General features: G+C 33.7%; 4 protein-coding genes and 2 long non-coding RNA genes across 6 annotated transcripts in view; 4 read left to right on the forward strand and 2 right to left on the reverse strand.

The window, feature by feature from the left end:
• LOC110264518 lies at nucleotides 3,745-4,945 on the forward strand. Its single transcript, XM_021106678.1, has 3 exons — nucleotides 3,745-4,066; nucleotides 4,159-4,561; nucleotides 4,667-4,945. Exons 1-3 carry the CDS (start codon nucleotides 3,933-3,935, stop codon nucleotides 4,928-4,930), a joined length of 801 nt encoding a protein of 266 aa, XP_020962337.1. The 5' UTR covers nucleotides 3,745-3,932; the 3' UTR covers nucleotides 4,931-4,945.
• Nucleotides 4,971-5,748, forward strand: LOC110265014. The gene is made up of 4 exons (XM_021107744.1): nucleotides 4,971-5,067; nucleotides 5,179-5,263; nucleotides 5,433-5,507; nucleotides 5,587-5,748. The coding sequence occupies exons 1-4, from the start codon at nucleotides 5,051-5,053 to the stop codon at nucleotides 5,746-5,748; spliced, it is 339 nt and encodes a 112-aa protein (XP_020963403.1). The 5' UTR covers nucleotides 4,971-5,050.
• Nucleotides 7,272-8,150, forward strand: LOC107608320. Its single transcript, XR_001612807.2, has 3 exons — nucleotides 7,272-7,336; nucleotides 7,418-7,718; nucleotides 7,829-8,150. It is a non-coding gene; the product is annotated as an uncharacterized LOC107608320 (long non-coding RNA).
• On the reverse strand, nucleotides 9,123-11,290 carry LOC110265015 (protein FAR1-RELATED SEQUENCE 5-like). Its single transcript, XM_021107745.1, has 4 exons — nucleotides 10,731-11,290; nucleotides 9,837-10,626; nucleotides 9,584-9,770; nucleotides 9,123-9,466 (listed from the first exon to the last, which is right to left on the reverse strand). The coding sequence occupies exons 1-4, from the start codon at nucleotides 11,288-11,290 to the stop codon at nucleotides 9,123-9,125; spliced, it is 1,881 nt and encodes a 626-aa protein (XP_020963404.1).
• On the forward strand, nucleotides 12,935-13,661 carry LOC110264519. Its single transcript, XR_002350702.1, has 3 exons — nucleotides 12,935-13,202; nucleotides 13,292-13,363; nucleotides 13,436-13,661. It is a non-coding gene; the product is annotated as an uncharacterized LOC110264519 (long non-coding RNA).
• The window catches only part of LOC107607015 (vacuolar amino acid transporter 1-like), a 4,348-nt gene continuing 2,205 nt past the window's right edge, over nucleotides 19,971-22,113 (reverse strand). Inside the window, exons 2-3 of the mRNA XM_016309007.2 lie at nucleotides 21,320-21,930; nucleotides 19,971-20,621 (exon numbers count right to left, since the gene is read on the reverse strand). Of these exons, the coding sequence (XP_016164493.2) occupies nucleotides 20,100-20,621; nucleotides 21,320-21,930 (1,133 nt within the window). The 3' untranslated portion in view covers nucleotides 19,971-20,099. The remainder of the gene's footprint in view (nucleotides 20,622-21,319; nucleotides 21,931-22,113) is intronic.

Genomic DNA, 22,113 nt, shown 5'->3' on the forward strand with positions numbered 1-22,113 from the left:
GAGACGATAACCATGATTGCCATTGTTAAATATGACTTGTTTTTTTTAATTTATAATTAAAAAAATTCTTGAAGAAGCCATGCCTTGTTGTCCGTGTATTTTTTTGTGTATTCTTATATACTATTTGAAAAATGGATCCTCTCCAATTTTTTTGATACTTAAGAGAATAAAGTCTGATCTCTCACCTTTAATTCTACAAGTGGGACCAAAATTAAAGAGGAGAGAGAGCAATGAAATGTGAGATTAAACACTGGATACCATCCAATTTTTTTCACTGGAGAGGATCCACTCCCTTAGATCTATATACTATTTTTTAGACAATGATATGGATTAAAAATGCGGGTTTCAAAAAATTTGAGTAGAGTTCGCCGGGGTAAGGCGAATTTGCTAATTTTTATAGAGTTTGTCGGAGTCCGACGAACTTGTCCAAATACAAAAAAAAAAAAAAAAAAAATCTTATGTGAAGAATTAAAATCCAAAAATCATATTTAAAAAAAATAATTTTTTATTTTATTATTAAAAAAACCCATTATTAAAATTATAATTATTACTATTATTATTTTTATGTTTATTACTATTATTCTCATTCACATTTTTCTGATAATTATGATCATTATCGTTTTTTTTATTACGATTCTAACAATAGTACTAGGTATTATCATCACCATTCATATTGTTAGTATCCTCGGGAAGTCAGGTAACAATTGTTATTATTACGTAAAAAATAATTAAATTAAGACAAATAAATATATATCTCACCTATGATTTTTTCGACAGTGAGCCAGGTCGGCCTAGCTAAACGAATGTGTATACTAAATAATTCAATTCGGCGAATTCTTCCGTGCCTTTTATTTGCTGTTGAAATTGCCGAAAAGTAATAAATAGGTCCCAGTAGTTAATTTATTGGGTTAATGGGATAGCGTAATTAACACTGTAGCAGGTTATTATTATTTTTGAATTTAAAAATGGTAACTCCACCAAAGACTAGAATAGATGACAAATATAAGTATTTTGGTAGACAAAATTTTATTACAAAAAATAAAATTTTTGTTAAAGAATATTTTTATAAAAAAAATATTTTTCTTAAAAAATGGATAAAATTAATGGTAGTTAACACAAAAAATGTTAAATGGATTAACGAGGAAGTTTTTTAAGAATTATAAGAAAAGAAAATGTATATTTTACAAATAGAGGGGAGGAGAATATCATTTTAATATCTCTTAGAGAAGGAGAATAAAATTTTTTCTAAAATGTATTATTAACAAGAACGACAATAATAATAAAATTTATTATAGTATTTTTTTAATTATTTTATAATAAAACTTATTGAAAATTTGTTAAGGATAAAAATAAATTTTAAATATTTTTAAATATGTATTTGACGATTAGAAATTAATTAGTATTGTGAAGAAGGTGTTGTAAAAAAGTGGGACTTTAAAATAGCGTTTGAAAAAGAGACTGAAATTTAGAGACAGAAATTTAATTAAGTGTATGTATTGTGTTTGGTATAGGATGTACATGACTGAATTATATCTCAGTATTTTATTTGGTTCAAAATAAAAATAGAGATTGAAAATACATAAAATGATTAAGTTACCATAACTGTTTTAAATGAAAAAAAATAAAAAACAAAGAACCCTAACTTAAGGGTGAGAAACAAGGAAAAATTCGTTGGGTCGGTTCGCATAACTCGCCAAAAAAGTAGGCTGAGTTAAAAATTTGAGACCGTTATACTAAAAAAGGCCACCTAACCTACACCGCTTAATCAATGCGTTTTGGCGGGTTTTGGCCGGACGGGGTATGTTGACCTGGTGGACTTTTAGCTTTAAGGTGATACTTGAATTTAGGGTGTTATTTTTGTGCTTATATTTGAAATGTTTGTTCGTTTTACTTTAAGTTATAATTTGGACTATGTTTGATTGGTTAGAGATTTGGACAATGCGGCACGCACCTAAGCGAGTTGCTGACTGCTTCTGTTTAACAGAGCTAGTAAGAAAGAGGCGACAAAAGCAATAACACAGGAATTACGAGGTTGTGGTGGTCTTGCAGGCGGCAACAAAGCCGAGGTTTTCATTAGGTTTTTTAATGGGTGTACATATTCTTGTGTCTATACTTTTTAAAAGTACTAACAGAAATGAAATTTTGTGTCTTAAAATTAAAAATTTAATTCTAACTTTTGGCTACTAAATATAATACTAAATTTTAATTTCCTAAAGTCAGGTAACAACTTATAAGTAATTGATTAGTGTTTCAAACTCTAATTCCATGTCTCAATTATTCTTATACTTCAGTTAGCATGAAATTCTCATTCTTTGTACATATTTATCCAAATTTTTATCTTTAAAATTTATTTAATGATTATGAATAAGAATTTAGTATGATTGACAATTAAAAAAAAATTAAAAAAAAAATAAATGACGAACAATTTTTTAGAATAATTTTAATGTGGTTTTTTGGAATAATCTTTTGATATTAATCATAATAAAAATTGCATAATAATTATATAAATTATGTTAAGTAATTTATTTTATTTTGAAAATAACGTTTTTTATTTATAAATTAAAAAAAACATTTTTAAAATCAATTGATTATATAGCAATATTAATGATAATAATGAAAAGTTTTGTCACTAATAATTTTCACATTATAAGTGTTACCTTACCTAAAATATAAGAGTAGCTTTTTCCCTCCAAATATATCCATTAAAATATCTCTTCTCTCCAAATACATCATCTGTCTTCATTGTTAGAACTTAGAAACAAAACCCAAGCCCTAGCATATTCAGTTAGAGTCAAAATGCGAATCCCAACCCCACGACTTTGGAGTTTCCCCAAATTTATGCTACTGGGATAAGCTCTCTGTTTGCGTCCCTCTTCGTTGCCCTTCTTCCCTTTTATTTGCTTGCTTCTTCTTCGTTTGCGTTCTTCTACACGCCTCGTCTCTGCTAGGATTGTGAAATAGTAACTTCTAGCCCTAGGTGCCACTCTGTCCGTCGTGCGGTCGCCGAAATAGGGAAGAAGAGGACGAAGGAGAAGGCCACGATACAGATAAAAGTTGTCTTCGCTGGTTTTCTATTTATAAAGCAAAAAAAAATATTTTTGAAATCAATTAATTATATAACAATATTAATCATAATAATGAAAAGTTTTGTCATTAATAACTTTGACATTATAAGTGTTACCTTACCTAAAATATAAGAGTAGCTTTTTCCCTCCAAATATATCCATTAAAATATCTCTTCTCTCCAAATACATCATCTGTCTTCATTGTTAGAACTTAGAAACAAAACCCAAGCCCTAGCATATTCAGTTAGAGTCAAAATGCGAATCCCAACCCCACGACTTTGGAGTTTCCCCAAATTTATGCTACTGGGATGAGCTCTCTGTTTGCGTTCCTCTTCGTTGTCCTTCTTCCCTTTTATTTGTTTGCTTCTTCTCCGCTTGCGTTCTTCTACACGTCTCGTCTCTGCTAGGATTGTGAAATAGTAACCCCTATCCCTAGGTGCCACTCTGCCTGTCGTGCAGTCACCGAAGCAGGGAAGAAGAGGACGAAGGAGAAGGCCACGATACAGACAAAAGTTATCTCCGCTGCTTCTTGCACTTCCAGCACGCTATTCTATGCCTTGCGCTACTTGAAGAAGAGGAAGGTTTTTTTCCACTGTTTAATTTAATAAATTAGTTTTAACAAATGTTTTGAGGATATAGTAGTTATTTGACTAAAATAGAACGAAAAATAACGTTTGTGATTTTGGGAATTTGCTTATTTATTTGTGGGTTTGAGAATACTAGTAATCTGATATGAATGGCTTTTCATGTTTACATTGATAATATAAAGAAGAAATCAAATTGATTTAGCCTGATTCATTTAGTTCTTAAGCATAGTGTACTCTATAACTCCGGAACGAACAAATTTTTGTAGAACTTGCTAGGACCATGGAAGGATTTGCTGCAGACTTTGGACTTTATGGCAATTCGACATCTAGTTTTGCTTCATCCCGATGGGATTGGTCATTTCTCTCCAACGCACACGTCAAGAACAGTGCTCCTTTAACTCGATTAGATCCAAAGTAAGTAAATCCATCTTTATCTGATTGCTGCGAACATGTGTATCCTTTGAACTATGATCCATGCCATACAATCTTCATCATGCAAAACACAGAGATAAAAGTAAGACCGTGGGATTGGAAGCTGAGTCAAAAGCAGTAGCTCAAGATTATGGGAAAGGTTGCAATAATTGCATGCCCATGCAAATCAAGATAGAAGGACTAAAGGAAGAAATGAAGCGACACAGTCAAAAGATGGATGAGATGGCTGTACTACTAAGACAACTTGTGTTGAAGGCTAATGCAGACCCATCCGTTGATATCAAAACTGTTGCATCAACAACCAAGTCAAGAAGACGATCAACTTCAAAACAAAAGGGCATGCGTAAGGATACACCTATTGATGTACTAGATTACAGCTCGGACCATTTGGCTTTTCGTCACTCAACGCGTAAAAGGAAGACCTCATCAACTGGGATACCTAAACAAATTATATCTGGGAAAAATGATAAGTTGACGGTATTTTACTTATATCCTTTATGAAGTTGGAGACTTGGTTTCATTTTGTCAATGTACATCCTTTTGGAACCGTAATTTCTTCTTAAAATGGTTGTGTCCCAACAGAGGACTTTGTTCTCAGACAAAGATGAGGCCAAAGACCAAAAAGAAAGGACACCACAAACTAACAAAATTGATCCATCAAGACCTGCAACACATAGTGGTGAAAGACCTTATGTCGATCTAACTGTGCAAGGATTTGACCCAAACCAAGTAGAAGTAGGTGACAAAATTCCAGAGGTACGTATGTTCATGGAACGATGGTACAACTATAACTTGGAGGAATTTTTGTTGTTTCAGATTATAATTAATCGTAGAAATCTCAAGTAATTTCAAATTGAGCATTATTTTAAATGAAGTAGTGATTTATGCCACAGAATACCATATTCACATTTTATCCTTGAAAAGAAAGCAGGCACCGACCTTGCAGTGGCTGCGTACATTTTTGGAATGGGAAAAGACAAAAGGTAAGCGCATAACTCAGATAATTTTGGATTACTGCCTTATGTAATATATTTGAGGTAAAATAATATGCAATAAATAGTTAATGCTGTTGAACGGTTATATGCTTTGCACAGGAAAATCTTGGTCTCGGACCTACATTGCTACAGTGATAGGGAAGCATTCCAAACTCTGGTCCCTGGCCGAAGAGTTGTAGACGACGTAAGTGTCTAATAAGGGTGGCATTTAACTTGTATGCATGATTGTTTCAATCAATTAACCTCTTTGGTAAATGAACTTGTACATTTAAGTGTCGCTGTGATATTGTAAATATTCGTATAACTCTTAATGGATTTGTCACCCGTTTCATGGCTAAATTCATCCTTTTTAGATTATAATCCTTGTTGCAACGATGCTTACCTACAATTCTAGTCACCTAATATGGTATTTGCCTCCAACGTTTGTGGTAAGAATTAATGCGTATTTTAAATCCTACTTGCATGCCTCTTATCTCAAAAAAATTACTGAATTCGGATAAATTTTAGCAACTTGCTTGTGGCCGTGGACATTTCCATGGTGGAACAGCCAAATGGATTAGGGATAAATACATGGCCAAGATAGATGAGATGTTGAAGATATATGTGCCTATTTGGCATGATAACCATTGGTTTTTACTGGTCATTGACGGACAGAAAATTGCCGATTAAGAATTTATAATGAGAACAGCGTTGCAAGTACAGTTCTTAATCGATGAAAATTCCGCTTATCAATTTAAAAAGAGTTGTCACAATTTAAGAATAAAATACTGGGAGTAGAATTCCCATGTCGTCTCCCAACGAGTTGACAAAAGAGTGCAATTTATTGGTCAGGAATTTTTTGAAAAATTTTAGAGTTGGAGAACAGAAAAATAAAATGATTATTAATTAAAGCAGTAAAAATTAACAAGAGATTTTATATATTTGAAATAGAAAGCCTTGACTAGGAGAAGATTAATCGGAATTTCTATCCTTGTTGAAATTCCTCAAGTATAATATTAAGAGGTTGTTATTCTACTTAGTTATTCTTTACTTAATAAAGGAAAGTCAAGTAACTAACCAACTCTGTTTCACAAGTCCTAATCCTCTCATAGGGAAGGATTAGAGTAAGTGACTAGAGAGTCAGCCAACAACTTCCAATTACAAATTAACACTTGAGTATTCCAACTCAAGGGTCTCCTATTAATCAACTCCCAAGTCAAGTTGGGAGTCTACTCCATTGACATGAGTGCCATTTTCATAAACATGTAAAGGGGGTAGATGGAAGACATGGTAATTCAAATAAAGTAATAAAAGAAAATTAATTAAAGGTAAAAATAACTCTTTGCATTAATAAATTCCAAAATCGAAGATATCCATATGTAACTCTGAACAAACTGAATGGAAAGTAAAAGAGTAAGGAAATAAGAAAGCAAACTGTAATGGCAAAGACTTCAAACGGAGGTAGTAACTCTTCTCAATATCCAATCCAAAAGCATAAAACTAGAAATCTATGAATGCGAAGAACCCTAGAGGAAGTAGTGTTTTTTTCTCTTTCTGATTCAAAAACTAAAAAACTAAAACTGTGTAAAAGTGAATGTATATTGAGTCTCTGCTTGTCCCCTGGCTCTAGTATATGTTTCTGAGCCGAAAACTAGGTCCAAAACCAGCCCAAAATTGCCCCCAGCGTCTTCTGCGATTTCTGCACGTAGCGCACGTCACGCGTATGCGTAAGTCACGTGTACGCGTCGATGGTCTTCTGCGCGTGTCACCCGTGCACATCAGTCACGTGCACGCGTCGCTGTGCAATTTCGCTTGTCACGCATACGCGTCGATGTGAAAAGCTCCATGTCACGCGCACGCGTGAGCCATGCGTGCGCGTCGATCCTCGCTGGTCATCTCCTTTGTTTCTTGTGTTCCTTCCATTTTTGCAAGCTTCCTCTCTATCCTTTAAGCTATTCCTGCCCTATACAGCCTGAAAATAGTTAACGCACAGATCACGACATCGAATGGTATAAAGGGGAATTAAAAATACACAATTTAAAGGCTTAGGAAGCAAGTTTTCAATCATAGAATAAAATTGGGAAGGATTTGTAAAACCATGCAAATTGTATGAATAAGTGTGCAAAGAATTGATAAAAAACCACTTAATTTAGCACAATATAAACCAATAAATAGTGGTTTATCAATCATTGGCATGTTGGCAAAGCAGCTCCTGTACTTGGACTCTGCACGTTCGGCTCAGCAAAGAGATTCACATGTCTTGCAGATTAAGAAAGTGGTAAATTACTTATTGTACTAGTGCATGGATAGAGATTACCGGTCAGACTTTCAGTCTTTTCTAAACTTGTATTATTTACAGGCCTTGTTCTTGGAAGAGATAGTCTTAGATGAGTCTTGGTATGCTTGTAAAAGGCATGAAAGGCTAACTATCTCTGAATTTAAGCTAGTGGAATCCGAGGTCAATCAGCAAGAAGTTGGAATGTAAGCTTTTTTTTTATCTTCTTAGTACAAAATAACAATCTTGTATAATACTAGATAGTGTTTGTCTTACTCTTACGTGTTGGAATTACTATTTACATTGACTAAACAGAAATGATTGTGGAGTGTGGGTCTGTCAATGGATGATTTTATCTCGATTGTGGGGGTCTCACAATGTAGAGGTATCTACTCCTTTATGGTCCTTGAAAAATGTTTTGTTTACCTCAATTATACAATATTTATTTGTGGCTCACTTTGATAAAAAGGTACATTGTCTTGTATAACTATGCAGAAGGTTACTGAGTACAGTAGAATGAAGTTGGCGATTGACTTGGTGCTAAAATCGCATAATGAAATCCGTCAAGACATTATCAATAAGGCAATGGAAAATTGGAGGAGACTCTCCCAAGTTTAGGTGCATTTGCTGTCGGAAGAACTCCTACCTTAGAGCCTTTAAATTTTGCACAGATCCATGTTGAAATGATGATAGCAACACATATTTTGTTGGGTATTTTTGTTATGCATAACTAAAACCTCAAGACTAATATAATTAGAACTTAAATTTCATTATATTTCGAATAAGGTGAAATACAATCAGAACTTGAAATTGACAGTTCACTCAAAAAACTTCTAGTATAAACAAGTACATTATCATCAGATTATTTCAATAAAATACTTATACTAAGAAGGAAATATGAAAATTCAACCTGTCATATAGCTCCACATTTCCAGTGGAAAATGACAATAAAGATAATAATAGTTATATAATAATTAATACATGTAATTACATGATTCTCTCAGGATATAAGATAGTAATTGATCGATAATATAATGTTTACATTACTAGCGATCCAAAATAACAATTTGCTCAATTCTTAATAGTGCAGCATATTAACAAGTGTATTCCATAAATTTGCAAAAGGCATCACTTAAGCCCTCACGGATTGTTCCTTGCATGTGCCATCATATCCTAATATAGAATGCACACATTAGCAAATAGAATAAAAACAGAACACATATCAGTAAATAACGGTAAAAAAACATGCAATTAAATCTTCTCAATTAGTTAAACAACCTGAAAATGCCATTGATGGCTAGGAACAAAGGAAACCACATCTGTTCCAGCATTAGAATACATGGCATTGGCAAATGGCATTACTTTAGCAATCGGAGATGTAGATGAAGATGGCATTGCATTCATAGCATGAACTTGGTTAATGTGTTGCTCTTCTAAAAAAATCTGTTTTGGGACAGTAATATAATTTGGAATAGAATTTTTACAGATATTCTTCAAAGAGTCTGATGCAACTTCATCACAACCTGCGCTATACAAACCAAACTTGCTTGAAAGTGATCCTTGCTTGGCCTAAAAAGAAAATACACAAAGAAAAAAAATTATGCAACTTAACGACATTAACCAAATTATAAGTAAAACAATATCTACTTCAATTGATCTAATGCAAAAGCATGTACTAACCGCGACATCATCATCATGACTATTATGTCGTCCTGTCTCAAACCTATTGCCATGCCCTTCGCCTTCATAGCCATTGTCTCCAGTTGAACATTGCTTCTCAGATTCTACATTATGACATGTTCTTCGGGTGTGACCAGTTTGCCCACAACGGGAGCAGTTCCTTGTCTTCAATCCCTTTCTTGTTGAGTTTTGGCGCACCCCTTGTCTTCACAATCTCAGGGTCCTGAATATCTTTGACTGGCCTACTCACGTTTTTGACTAAGCATAACATCTTCTCCAAATCCTTTATAATGCCATTAACACATCCAATTGTATGGCGATAAGTTGGTGCAGTTTTTGCGGCAAGAAAGTTCATCCAAATTAACCCCGACCACAAGGAACCGTACCAGAGAGCAAACGCTCTCTTCGGATCTTTTCCATCGTCAACTTCTTCATTTAAGTATGCCTTTGCATCTTTTCACCATCTCTTTAAGACCAAACATTTAGGCAATTCACAAATATCCTCATGTCTCATAACACAAAATATATGGCTGCATGGTATGCCACTTTGTTCCCAACAGTGACACTCACATTCAATCCTTTCTGAAGTCACATCATGAAGAACATGATAAAGTCTACCTGGTCGTCTAAATTTTGCAACACAATGAACAACATTACTGTCCATACCACTTTTGCCAACATGCTTTAGTGCAGCAACTTTTGCTAGTTGAACCTTCACCTCTGCAAATACTTCTACAGTGTAAACCCTTGTTGTAGCCTACTCAATGGAGTCCAACCCAGTAGTCAGCACTGGCTTACTATACATAGACTTGAATTGAGCAACAAGTTCATTGTTACGGTACTCTTTAACCACGTGCTCTAGATTTTCCACAAGCTCAAGCAAGGTTTCCCGCGACTTAATAAACCTTTTTAGGAAAGAGTTTATACCTTCACATCGAGATGTTGTTCTAACACCTGCACTAAACTTTCCGCGTAAGTATGCAGTGGCCCACATTTTCTTATTGGCATATTTGGTTAAAAGCCAGTGGTCCTCACCAATATCAAATTTCTGAATCATTTCTTCCCAGTAAGCTTCAAATTGGGGTACCGTCATATTAGCATACATCGATACCTTAAAAGCATCCAAAAAAGACCGATCCTTGATATGACTATTTGCATTTTTCTCAATGTGCCATGCACAATGCCTATGTGTCACGCTAGGGAAGACCTCCTTTATTGCTTGTCGCATTTGATTGTCGCCGTCAGTCACTACAACACTTGGTTCCTTGTTCATCATGACATCCAAAAATTCCTTCAACAACCATGTGTAGGTATCTCGACTTTCACTGGCAAGCACAGCAAACCCAAATATGCACGTCAAGCGATGATTATTTGATCCAAAGAAAATCACTACAGGTTTATTATATCTATTCTTCTTATAAGTGGAGTCAAAAGCTAACACATCTTCAAAGTATTGGTAGTCATTGATCATAAGTACATCAGCCCAGAAAAGATTGCCCAATTTGTTACCGTTGACTAGTGTATAACAAGCAACAGACATTGGGTCCACATCTGCCTTACCCTGAAGATAACTTATTGCTGCCGCAGCATCTCCATTCTCTATCTTTGCACGTCTATCCCGATCAATGAAGTTATAAACATCATTTTTCATGAAATTAAAGTTACCATAGCCACCAGCAAGCTTAGCCAAAACCCAACAATTTGAGAAGTTTGAAACCCAAATTCCTTCATGCAAACAATCCGGGCTTTGTCAGCCTCAGTCAACTTCCGATGGTTAGAAATTAAATGAACAAATTGTTCTGGGATCATTGGATAGTTGTGCTCCTCTTCTAGTGTCTTAACTCTCCATTTCGTAGACAACTTATCCAAATAAACAGAACAATGTGCCTTGCAACCAGTTCTTGTCTCTGGCTTATGATTCCTCTTTCTATCAACTAGACGATAGTGTTTTAGATCCATTGTTCCTTGGCGATTGCAAACATAGTACCTTCTATTCAAATTTCCATCCTCATCTATTGACAAGTCTCTTTTACGAACAGCAAAACCCATATCTCTCGCATACTTTACATATGCTTTATAAGCATGAACCTCCTCGTCAAACTCAGAACTCCATAGCATAGTTGCGGTAACCTTGTCATCATCTTTTTCTATGCTAGATTCAACATTATCAGTGTTCTCAACATCTTGATGAGAATCTTCATCCTCATAGGAAAAGCTATCGTCACTGCTGCTACTGGTCCACTCAGGAGCTTGATCACCACTGCTAAATTCATCCATTTTCAAGCCTCCAACTTAAAAGGCAGCACCTAAGAAAGAAAGAACACCCAAAAAAATTTTACAAATCACCCAGAAGCACAATTAAGATTCTTTGTCTTTATATATAGAAACACATCAAACTAAAATTTTCATGCTATTAAAAATAAGAACAAGGAAACATTTTCCTCTCTCAATACATGCATGGAATAAATTTGGTGATAGGGTTCTTATTCATTATTTTTTTAATAAAGCTTTTGGGTTGTTCATGATTGAAAACGTACAAACAGCAGAGCAAGAAAAAAATTTTTGAGGAAAAAAAGGTTGGAGAAAAACCCCTCAAAATTTCGGAGAAACAATATTGAATATAACAATAGCAACACAATAACAAAACTCAATAAAAAAAACACTAAGAACCAAAAAAAGTAAAAAATACAAAAAAAAATTAGAAAAAATCCCAAATCTTACCTCAAAAATAAATAGAATGAGGCGTATGGAAGAGGTGTGAGAGGAAGGCCACAATGTCACTCTCCACAACAGCAATGGAGGCATAGTGAGGGCAATCGTAACACCAACAGTGATAGAAGAAGATGCCACACATCGGTTCGTGGGTCTTCAATTTACTTTCAATGGAGGAGTGGAGAAAAGGTAATGACTCGTGAATGGAAGAAATGCAGCAACACAGATTAAAGTATTGTCAACAAACAAAGGAAGGAGAAGCAAATAAAAGTTTTGGGTAAACAGTGGCTGGGTTAAAGAGAATGATGAAATCAAGTTAACACCGTTGGTTAACTCTGCAAAACTTACTATTACCCCTGGCAATTTCATATCCACATCTTTTCGACAACATTTCGACAAAAATATTTAGGCATCGAAGAACGCACCAATTTATAAATAGTCCAGCTACATATAAAAAACATGGCCTCTAACATCATGGTCAGGTCACCAAGGTCTAATAAGGTCCAACAACCCTCTCACCAATTTCATTTGCAACCAAACCGTTCTCATTTTTCTAATTCCCTTAATCCGGTTTGTAATTACATAAAATTTGGAGCCAAACATAATAGAATTATTTTTAATCGTATAGTATCATTTTTAGCCACATATTTTGAATATTCTAATTAGGTGCTTCAAGGACCAGAACCAACTTTTTTCACAGAAGACAAATCCTTGTTTTTAAACTTAAACGAGTAAATAATTATATTATTCTTTTTCACTTGATATAGACTTATAGTCTTAGAGAGGTATATACTTTTTTTTTACAGTGTAAAAGGGTAGCTTTCATTCATGAATAGAAAACATTAGATCTAAAAAAAGCAAGATTATAAATATTTGTCGGGACATTTTTCATTCATACTTGATTCGGATTAGTAAGAGTCAATTGAGCTAATTCATGAGCTATTGTATTACCACTATGCCTAACATGAGAGAAGAAAATTGTTCTTAAAAAAGATGTTAAATTAATAGAATCTACTATAAATATTCCAACATAATTACTGTGGCATCTATTTGTCTTCAAATTTTCTACTACTTCTACGCTATCACATTCTAATAAGATATTAAAAAAACAATAATCATGAGCTTTTTAGAGGCTCAAAAGGCACGTTTGTGCTTTAGCTTCATGTGATTACAATATGTGGTCCCCTTTCAAAGTGGCTACCATTAGAATGTTTCACAAAGAATCACGAGCCACTAATCCTATTCCAACTACTCCCCCTTCAATGCATGAAGCATGCACATTAATTTTTACTAGGTGGGTTAGTGGCTTCTTCCATATGGCTGAGCTCGTCGAGCCTGGAGCGGGGAAGATTTCAAAAATCAACAATAAGCATTACTTTGAGGAATTCATCATGCTTCCTATTTGCAATTTCAACCATTTTTTCCGGTGTCCTCAATTTTTTCTTCAAAAATCAATTTATTTCTGGCTGTCTAAATGGTAAACAAACTTGTACAGAAAAGACTTTGCATATGTGAGTCAAGTTCACTCATTAATTTCTCAATCCAATTCACCACTTGCAAATCTAGGTTTGCTGTTGACTGAAGGGAAAGTGGGATTTGGAACTAGAAGCTCCTTACAAATTTACATTCTATGAAGAGGTGGGTCTCCATTTTTTCTTTACTCCAGCATCTCGGACACAGAGATGAACAAATTATTCCTCTTTTTTGCAGATTTTTCTTTCTCAACAGTGATCTTTTCAAGATTCTCCATGCGCAATTGATGGCCCTAGGGTGCACCTTTATTTTCCAAAGTATTTTCAAATTTGATTCATCTAAATCTGTTGATGGAGAGCTTCTATTTTGAAAATTTTTTTCTATGTATATGTGGTAAGCTTCTCTAACCTTGAATTCTCTATTTCTAGAAAATTGTAAAAAAAATTGATCTATTTGTTAGGTTGTGGGGAGTGAAATTTCTAAAATCTATCTTTCTTCAAACCCTAGAAAGTTATCTTTGATTATGTTAAGTTCCCAATTTCTCCCTTCATCATCCATGAGTTCTTGTAGTGTGGCTTCTTTTTCCAGGGATGTTACTGGACTCCAAAGTCTGTAGTTGTTTTAGTTTAGAATCCACAGTGAACCCCATATTTTGACTGACCTGCCATCTCCAATCCTCTAAAGACCCGCTAATTCAAGGATTTCTTTGACCCTAAGGATACTCCTTCCAAGTGTAGTTAAGAGTATAGCTCATTGGTGCTTCTAGGAAGTTTGTTTTTGGGTAGTATTTTGCTTTGATGATCCTTGCTACCAATGATTCAGGTTTTTTCATGAGTTTCCGGCCTATTTTGCAAGGAGAGCTAGATTAAATACTTTAAAATCCCTGAATTTGAGCCTTCCTTCTTTCTTGCTTGAGCACATCTTATCCCATTTTACCTAGTGTATTTTTCTTTTCCCGTTCTTGCTGCCTTAGTAGAAGCTTCTGATCATAGAGTCCAAATATTAACATAGGCCACTTGGAATTTGAAAACAACCCATAATGTAGGTTGGTATTGCTTGAGCAACTTCTTTAATCAACATTTCTTTTCTAATCCTTGACAAGTATTTCTCCTTCCATCTTTTGAACTTCTTCCAAACTCTCTCCTGTATAAAATTGAAAACCTCTTTCTTGGATATTTTCACCAACATAGGTAGTCTCAAGTACTTAGAGTGTTGACTCACTGCCTTTATTCCCATCCAGTCTTGGATCATAATTTGTCTGGAAGTTGGTACATTTTGGCTGAATGAGATCTCCGATTTTTCTAGATCGATTCTCTGTCCCGAAGTAGAGAATGAGAACTTTTTTTATCCCTTGTATGTCTTGATCTATCATTCTAGTAAAAAGAATGTTGTCATCCGCAAAGAAAAGGTGGTTTACTTACGGAGCTTGTGTAGCCATCTTGATTCGTTTGATGAGCTTACTGTTTTGTGCTTTGATTAGTAATCTTGATAGAACTTTTGCACATAGCACAAAAAGATAGAGCGAGAGGGGGTCTATTTGTCGGAGCCCCCTTGAAGGTTTGAAAATTCTTCTAGAAACTCCATTGAGAAGGATCGAAAATATTGTAAAGGATACATATTTTCAAATCAGATACCACCCACTCCATTCTATTCTGTCATACGCCTTAGTCATGTCCAGTTTCATCGCCACATACCCTTTTTGATCCATTGTTTTCTTTTTCATGAAGTAAAAAATTTCAAAAAGTATTAACCCATTATCAGTGATCAACCTATCATGAACAAAGGCACTCTGAAATTCTCCTACAATTTTTGGTAAAATCTGTTTAAGTCTATTTGCCAAAGTTTTTGTGATAAGTTTGAAAATGACATTACACAATGATATTGGCCTGAAATCTCTAGTGCGTCATGAAATTCTCACTTTAGGTATCATACAAATATAAGTATAATTCAATGGGAAAGGATCAGCATTATTATTTAAAATTTCTAAAATAATATGAGAAACTTCTTTACCTACCAATTTTCACATTTTTTGATAGAAAAGTGCCGGCATACCATTTGGGCCCGGAGCCTTTATTGGGTGCATTTGTTTTAGTGTTTGTAAGACTTCTTTTTCTATGAAAGTCTGATTGAGTATGTCTCTTTTTTTCTGATTCTGTCCTACACTGTTTTCGAGGCAAGATGGACATTTTCCACTTCATTCGTTGTGAAGAGGTTTTCAAAGTAGCCTACCATCACCTCCTCAAACTTTCCTTTATCTTCAAATACAATTCCAGCATTATTCTTGATGGATTTGACCATGTTTCTCTCTTTTCTTTGGGAAGCCTTTTGATGAAAAAATTTAGAGTTTTTATCTCCGTGCTTTAGCCAGTTAATCTGTGACCTCTGGCCTATCATATTTCTTCCTATCTAAATGCTTCATCTAATTCTAATTCTGTCTGTTTGATCTTTAAAATCGTGCCTCCTTTAATTTCAATGTGTTAAGGTGTTGTAACTGATTCTTCATTGCTCTAATTCTCTTAAGGATATGTCCGAATTTCTTTTTCCTTCATCTGTCCAATTCAAATTCGCAATGAGTTATGCGCTTCTGAATTTGATCTTCGCTGCCCTTCCAAGCCTCTTCAACAATTCTCTCACACTCATCGCTTGATAACCAAACCTCTTCAAATCAAAAACGGTACGTAGCCTTCTTTTTCTTTCTCTGTTCACCGGTTAGGTCAACTAAGATTGGGAAGTCGTCTGATTTGTATCTACAAAGATGTTGAATAATCATTTTTGAAAAAATTTCTTTCCATTCCATTATTGATATAGCTCGGTCGAGTCTTTCTTAAATGTTATTTTCTCCCGCTTGTCCGTTTGTCCAAATGAAATAGTGTCCCACAAACCCCAGGTCAAGAAGCTCGTTTGTTTGGATTGCATCTCTGAAGCCTTGAACTTGTGCATATGTAACTGGATTGCCCCCTTATTTTTCTGTTTGTCTCATGATCTGATTAAAGTCTCCAAACACCATCCACAGGCTATTTGAGTTTCTTCCCAGATTATTCAAAAGGTTCTAGCTTGATTGCTTGTTCTCTTGCTCTGGACAGCCATAAAACCCAGTCGCTCTCCACACTTGTCTTGATTCTTTCATCTCTACTTCCATATCAATATGATTGATGGATATAGATTTGATTGACACATCAATCATTTCATCCCACATCACAGCTAACCCCGTGATCTTTGCCTCCCTTCTCCTTCACAGTCCACTCCAGTGATGTTTGCTAACCCCCTTTTTATATCTTAATTGCACCATTTTTACTTCTTTTCTTCTTGTTTCCATAAGGAAGACAAGGTTGGGTCCTTGTTGTTTGATGAGCTTTGTCAAAGCTCGAACAACCCATGGGTTCCCAAGCCCATGACAATTCCAACTAATTATCTTCATGGGACTCGACAAGGCTGTATTGCAGCCTCTGCCATTGTGAAATCTGTTTCTGGGATTGTTCTCTTCACTTTGTATTCTGGTTCATCAATCTCTATTGTATCTTGCTCGTGTGCCCTTTCTTTTGTGGGTGCATACATCCTAATTCTCCTTTTGCTTTCTATTTGCACTTGCTTTCTCCTTTGCCATTTTTTTTCCATGTTTTTGTTACAACTTTTAGTGAGTTCTCCTTTATGTCTGTGGACTCAGTCAACATCTTGATCTCTTGTGTTTTCTCTTTTTTTTTTTCTCTATATTCCTCTTTATTTACTTCTAGATTTCATTATTCTTATTGGATTATGTTTCATACATTTTCTCTTCTCCCATCGTAGGGGCCTTTTTTCTTTGCTTCCTTCGAAGTAGTGCTTCTCCTTTATTCTCCGCTTTCTTTCCTCCCCTCTCCTTTTTCTTTCTTACTTTCCAATGATTCTATTTTTTGGATTTCTATTATGCTACCCTCCTGCATTTCATTCCTATCATCCCCCACATATTATTTTTCTTTGTTTTCTATTACTGTAAGGTTTAATAATTGCTCCATCATTTTCTGGGTTAGTCTTTGAGGGCTTAGTTTCTTCTTCTCCTCAGTTTCTTAATTGTTTTTCTGCTTTTCTATTTGTGTGACTGTTATTTTCACTCCAATACTGTCCATTTTAAACCATACTCCCAATTTTTTGGATTTTTTTACTCCCATTTTCTCATCCTTTGTATCTTTCTCACAGTTTCCTTCATCATGACCAGTGATACCACAATAGTAGCAGATCTTTCGTATCTAAATTCTACCTAACTCAATCCATCTTTATTGCTTCCAATATTTGCACCCTTCAGAAAAGGTTTGCTGGTGTCTAGGATTCCTGTTAGTTTTATGAATCTCGTGTGCTCCTTGTTATGTATCCTCGAATCACACATTGTTATGTTAGCAACACACCTTTCACGTGTTGTCAACTTGCCTTACACATACTGTGTTAGCACGTTCTCTACGTATTGATCCTATATATTTGATATGTCCATTAACATATAAATATACTAAAAATGTCCATTTCCANGCCGTCAAATTTATCCACCCCTAGATTTACAACATGAAATCCTACTCTCAGAATTATGTACTTTAAGTCTTTAAGTATGTTTACTTACTGTACTGTCAAAAAGATACCAAAATAAATCACAACAAAAACATTTACAATGCAAAAAATAATCAGCATCAACACGAATATTATTTTCTGTCATATGAAATTCATATTAACACTATGCCTATATTTTTAATCTAAAATAGATTTAGTTTTATATAAATATAAATAAAACCGGTGAATGATAATATAAAAATAAAAATTTTAGTGTTTCTTAAATTCTAAATCATAAATATTAAATAATAAATTCTAAATTCTAAATGTTAAACTCTAAATTTGAGCCATTGATATAAAATAATAAATAAAAAACTAAAATTTATTAAATTAAAAAGGATTACAACACCCTTTACTTAATTTGGGGCCAACTTATTTTGTCAAATCCACCTAAAAAAGGTTAGGTCTAAACCATCAATAATGAATAAGTAATCAAATTCATCCTTAAAAAATTATTCGTTTTTGGAATTGGTTATCAAAAAATTTTTTTAATCAAATTCGTTTTTCAAATATTTCAAGTTAATCATGTTGATTATTCGTTACTTCTTTTATTTTTTATTTTTTACCAAAGATAGGAGACTCGAACCCGCAACCTATGCCATTTGAGCTATAACTCATTGGCTCGTTACTTCTTTTATTGATGATGTTAAAATTGACTGATATTACATAATAAATGATACTATATCAATATTACACGACTATTTATTCATCAATAACTATAGGTCCAATCCCCCAATATAAAAAATATCCTATTACTGTCCATATTCAAGATTATTTCGTAACCCAAAAATATAATTTTCGGTTTTATACATTACACAACATACATTCACTCATACAAACACTCCTGCTACTAACATGGGTTTTATATTTTTTATTGAGGAGTGAGACAGATGATACTGCCATTAGGTTTCGGCTGTCTAAAAAGATTTTTTTTTGTTTTTTACACCACATACCCATATACACTCATATACACTGCTACTATTATCTTTCTATAGCCTCTTGAGCTTAATGAAGGTTCGAATCTTTGTGCAGCTCCTTGTGACATAGCAAATTCTGCCATTAACTCCAATAAAAATCCAAAAATTGGCTTAGAAAAAAGAAAAAAGAAACGGTCCAACGAAAAGTGGGCCTTTAAAGCCCATACTTACAAAATGGACAATAAAAAATATTTAAAAATGTTGCTAATAATCATCTCTTCTCTTTTTCTTTTTTTAAGCAATTTTGTAAGAGTCTAAAAGACGAAGTTCACCTCAGTCTTTATTTTATAGTATTCAATTCCAGCGACTCAAAACTCAATATTTGACCGATTACTTAGATTAAATCTTAAGGGAGATTTCCGAAAAAGTAACCCAAAATTCCTTATAGAAAGAATTAAAGATAGATGGCTCTCTTCCGAGCAAACAGGATACCAAAGACGCATCCGCACCATGACTTTAGACGTGATGAAATCGGAAGTATAAAGCAATCCGAACCCGACTCTTCTGAATCATTATTTGACTATTCTGCAAAATAGAGGAAACGTGTCATGCCCAAAGGTATGACAGCAAATTTCATCACATGTAGAAAAAAAAAAATCATCACTGTAGCGTTGGCCCATCTATTTGGTTGAATCATAGTACTAGAACGGATGGGAATAGAATAGAAGATGAGCTGGCCTGTTTGGAAGATGCCTCTACCAACATTTGTAACTTTGAAATAATCTTGGATTAATTTAGTAATTAATTTATTAATTTATTTAAACAAGTATTAAGAGTTTAAATTTTGTGCATATAATAATTAATTAATTTACAATAAATTTTTAAATAAATTTTAAATTTATAATTAATCAGTTTTTAGTTTGTCGAATTATGCCATACTATAAAAAACAAAACAAAAAATATTTATAACTTAGGTAACTTGAATGATTAACTGAACTTACTCTTCAACTTAAATAAGCCTTAGAAGTTCTACTCCCGCTTTATAAAAATAGTAATTGAAGTCTAACGACAAACCCCTTAAAAAGAATTTTGATCCCCTATAGGGTAATCATTAATTTATCGGCATCAACAACAGAGGGAAAAAAACATATGTAGCTTAGTCTTTTTGACAGTTTGAATACCTCTAATTGATTGAAATTCTCTTCCCGGAAAAAAAAATAAAAAAGAAAAAGAAAACAATAACTACCTATGCTACTCTTCGATTTATTTATTTTACATTAATCTCGAGTGCATTCAATAGGAGACCACATGGTTTAACCAAACTTCCAAATGGATTACTTACGATACATGATATATGTAAGTAATCTCAGTATTTTTTATTTTAAAAAAAAAGTACAAATGGGGAATTACAACTATAAATGCCTAATTATTTCTAAGAGGGAAGTGTAAGTTCCAAATGCTGCAATTGCAACTCCTACTAACACTATGGAATAATTGACGATCATTTCACATCCCAATTTCCCATAAGTTCCAGAAATCTTCAAGTAGCAAACACATGGCACTAGGAATGAAGCAGAGACACTTAACAATGCACCAACAAGGGACATTAGGTACCCAAAAAATGGAACAGTGAGTGCAACAACAACAGTGGTGAAGAGCAATATGCTACTAATTAGTATATGTGTGAGCTTTGGCCTTTTGTTGTAGTGTGATGGAAGCACGTTTTTTGTGGCATCCACAATTGGCCTTAGCATCAGAGCATATTTGGTTATGGGGTTAACCAAAGTTGTGTATATCGCCACTTTTGAACTCAGTTTTTCTTTTGGAAGGTTCAGAGTTATTTCTGATTCAACCTCTGATCCAAACATTAAGTATCCCAAAACTGCTGTTGCTGCATATACTAGAGTGCACAATGTGAAGCACACCAGCAACACCTGTAACAAATTAAAGTAAATGATACATGTAATAACATATAGTTAGGTGGGTTTGGAATTTTAAAACGTGCAAGATGGGCAGAGTACTTGGAAAATTTTGTCTCCTGGAATAAATGAATAATGTTAGCTTCTACTAAGTCTTGAACGAAAAAATATACCAATTTAGTGACTCTATCTTGACCAAATCGATTTTAATAATTATAATGTCAATTCACTTACATGGAGATATTCACTAAACAATGAGTTAAGTAAGAACTATTAGTTAAGTAATGAACTATCAGTAAAATCACCTTTTTTTTTTACTTTATTTTTTTGGGTTAAATTTTTGTGTTAATCCCAATAATTTTTTTAATTTTATCATTAAATCTCTATACTTTAAAAGATTTTAATTGGGATCCTACACCAATTTTAAATTTATAATTAGATCATTTTTTTAATAAACGTTAAAAAAATTTAAAAACGTTTTCATCCATTTCACACCACTAGCAATATGCCTTAACATATTTCATTAAATTAAATGTTTTTAAAACGGAAAGAATGTAATTACAAATTTAAAATGATATAAAGACTCAATAAAAAATTTTTAAAATAGAATAATTTAATTACAAATTTAAAAAAATTATAGAAACTAATATAATAAGTCAACATTTTTTTAATTAAAAAAATTAGGATTTTTTTTCTAAATTATATGCACTTACATTAGAGAACTGATGCTTGTTCTTCATGGAAGTGTAGAGACTTGGAAACACAGGATGAGAACTGTAGCAAAATGCATACAAGCTAACTGCAGCAGGAACTCCCTTCCAATTAAAGAGTACTCCTTTGCTATGAAGTTTTGTTCCATCAATTGTACCATTCCACAACAATGAACATAGAAATATAATTGATGCTAAGGCCCCAGTTGCTGACACATATGATAGAAGCTTGCTTAGATCTTCCAACCATACCGTTGGGAGAATAATCAGTGCTGAAATTAGAACAAAACAATGTGTTCCAGTAATTTTCAATCCTCCAATATCCACATGAAAATGAGATATTAATTTGTTCAAGTTATCTCCTTCAAGAATCAAGTACCCTGTTATGACCAAATAAAGTTCACAATTCATTGCAATGTTTACAAGTAACCTTCCTTTGTCTCCAAATGCTCTTTGACCAATGTCAGGAAGAGATTCAATAGTGGAATCTTTGTCCATGCATCTTTTGATTAGTAAGCCTGTGTAGCATGCTGCTATGGATATCATGAACAAAAAAATTATGCTTAACCAACCTCCTGAGGCTAATGCAAATGGTATAGACACTATACCAATTCCTGAAATCCAACAAGTATTAGTTAAAGAAGGTTATGTTATATTGAAATTGTAGAAATGAAAATATTTTATTAAAAATAAGAAAAATGTTAAAAAATATCAGAATTTATTATTTTTAGCTATTTAATTAGCCATTAATGTTTAAGAGTATGGAATAAAATATATTGTTAAATAAGACTAGCTTT

This window comes from Arachis ipaensis, chromosome B07 (assembly GCF_000816755.2).
Source record: "Arachis ipaensis cultivar K30076 chromosome B07, Araip1.1, whole genome shotgun sequence".
Lineage (NCBI taxonomy): Eukaryota > Viridiplantae > Streptophyta > Magnoliopsida > Fabales > Fabaceae > Arachis > Arachis ipaensis.

Coding starts and splice junctions, on each gene's coding strand:
- LOC110264518 (XM_021106678.1), top strand. CDS start 3,933: ATGGAAGGATTTGCTGCAGACTTTGGACTTTATGGCAATTCGACATCT. Junction 4,067..4,158: donor TTAACTCGATTAGATCCAAA/GTAAGTAAATCC, acceptor TGCAAAACACAG/AGATAAAAGTAAGACCGTGG. Junction 4,562..4,666: donor GGAAAAATGATAAGTTGACG/GTATTTTACTTA, acceptor GTGTCCCAACAG/AGGACTTTGTTCTCAGACAA.
- LOC110265014 (XM_021107744.1), top strand. Junction 5,264..5,432: donor GCCGAAGAGTTGTAGACGAC/GTAAGTGTCTAA, acceptor CATCCTTTTTAG/ATTATAATCCTTGTTGCAAC. Junction 5,508..5,586: donor ATTTGCCTCCAACGTTTGTG/GTAAGAATTAAT, acceptor GATAAATTTTAG/CAACTTGCTTGTGGCCGTGG.
- LOC110265015 (XM_021107745.1), bottom strand. CDS start 11,290: ATGGATGAATTTAGCAGTGGTGATCAAGCTCCTGAGTGGACCAGTAGC. Junction 10,627..10,730: donor GTTTGCATGAAGGAATTTGG/GTTTCAAACTTC, acceptor TGATCGGGATAG/ACGTGCAAAGATAGAGAATG. Junction 9,467..9,583: donor GACTTCAGAAAGGATTGAAT/GTGAGTGTCACT, acceptor GATGGTGAAAAG/ATGCAAAGGCATACTTAAAT.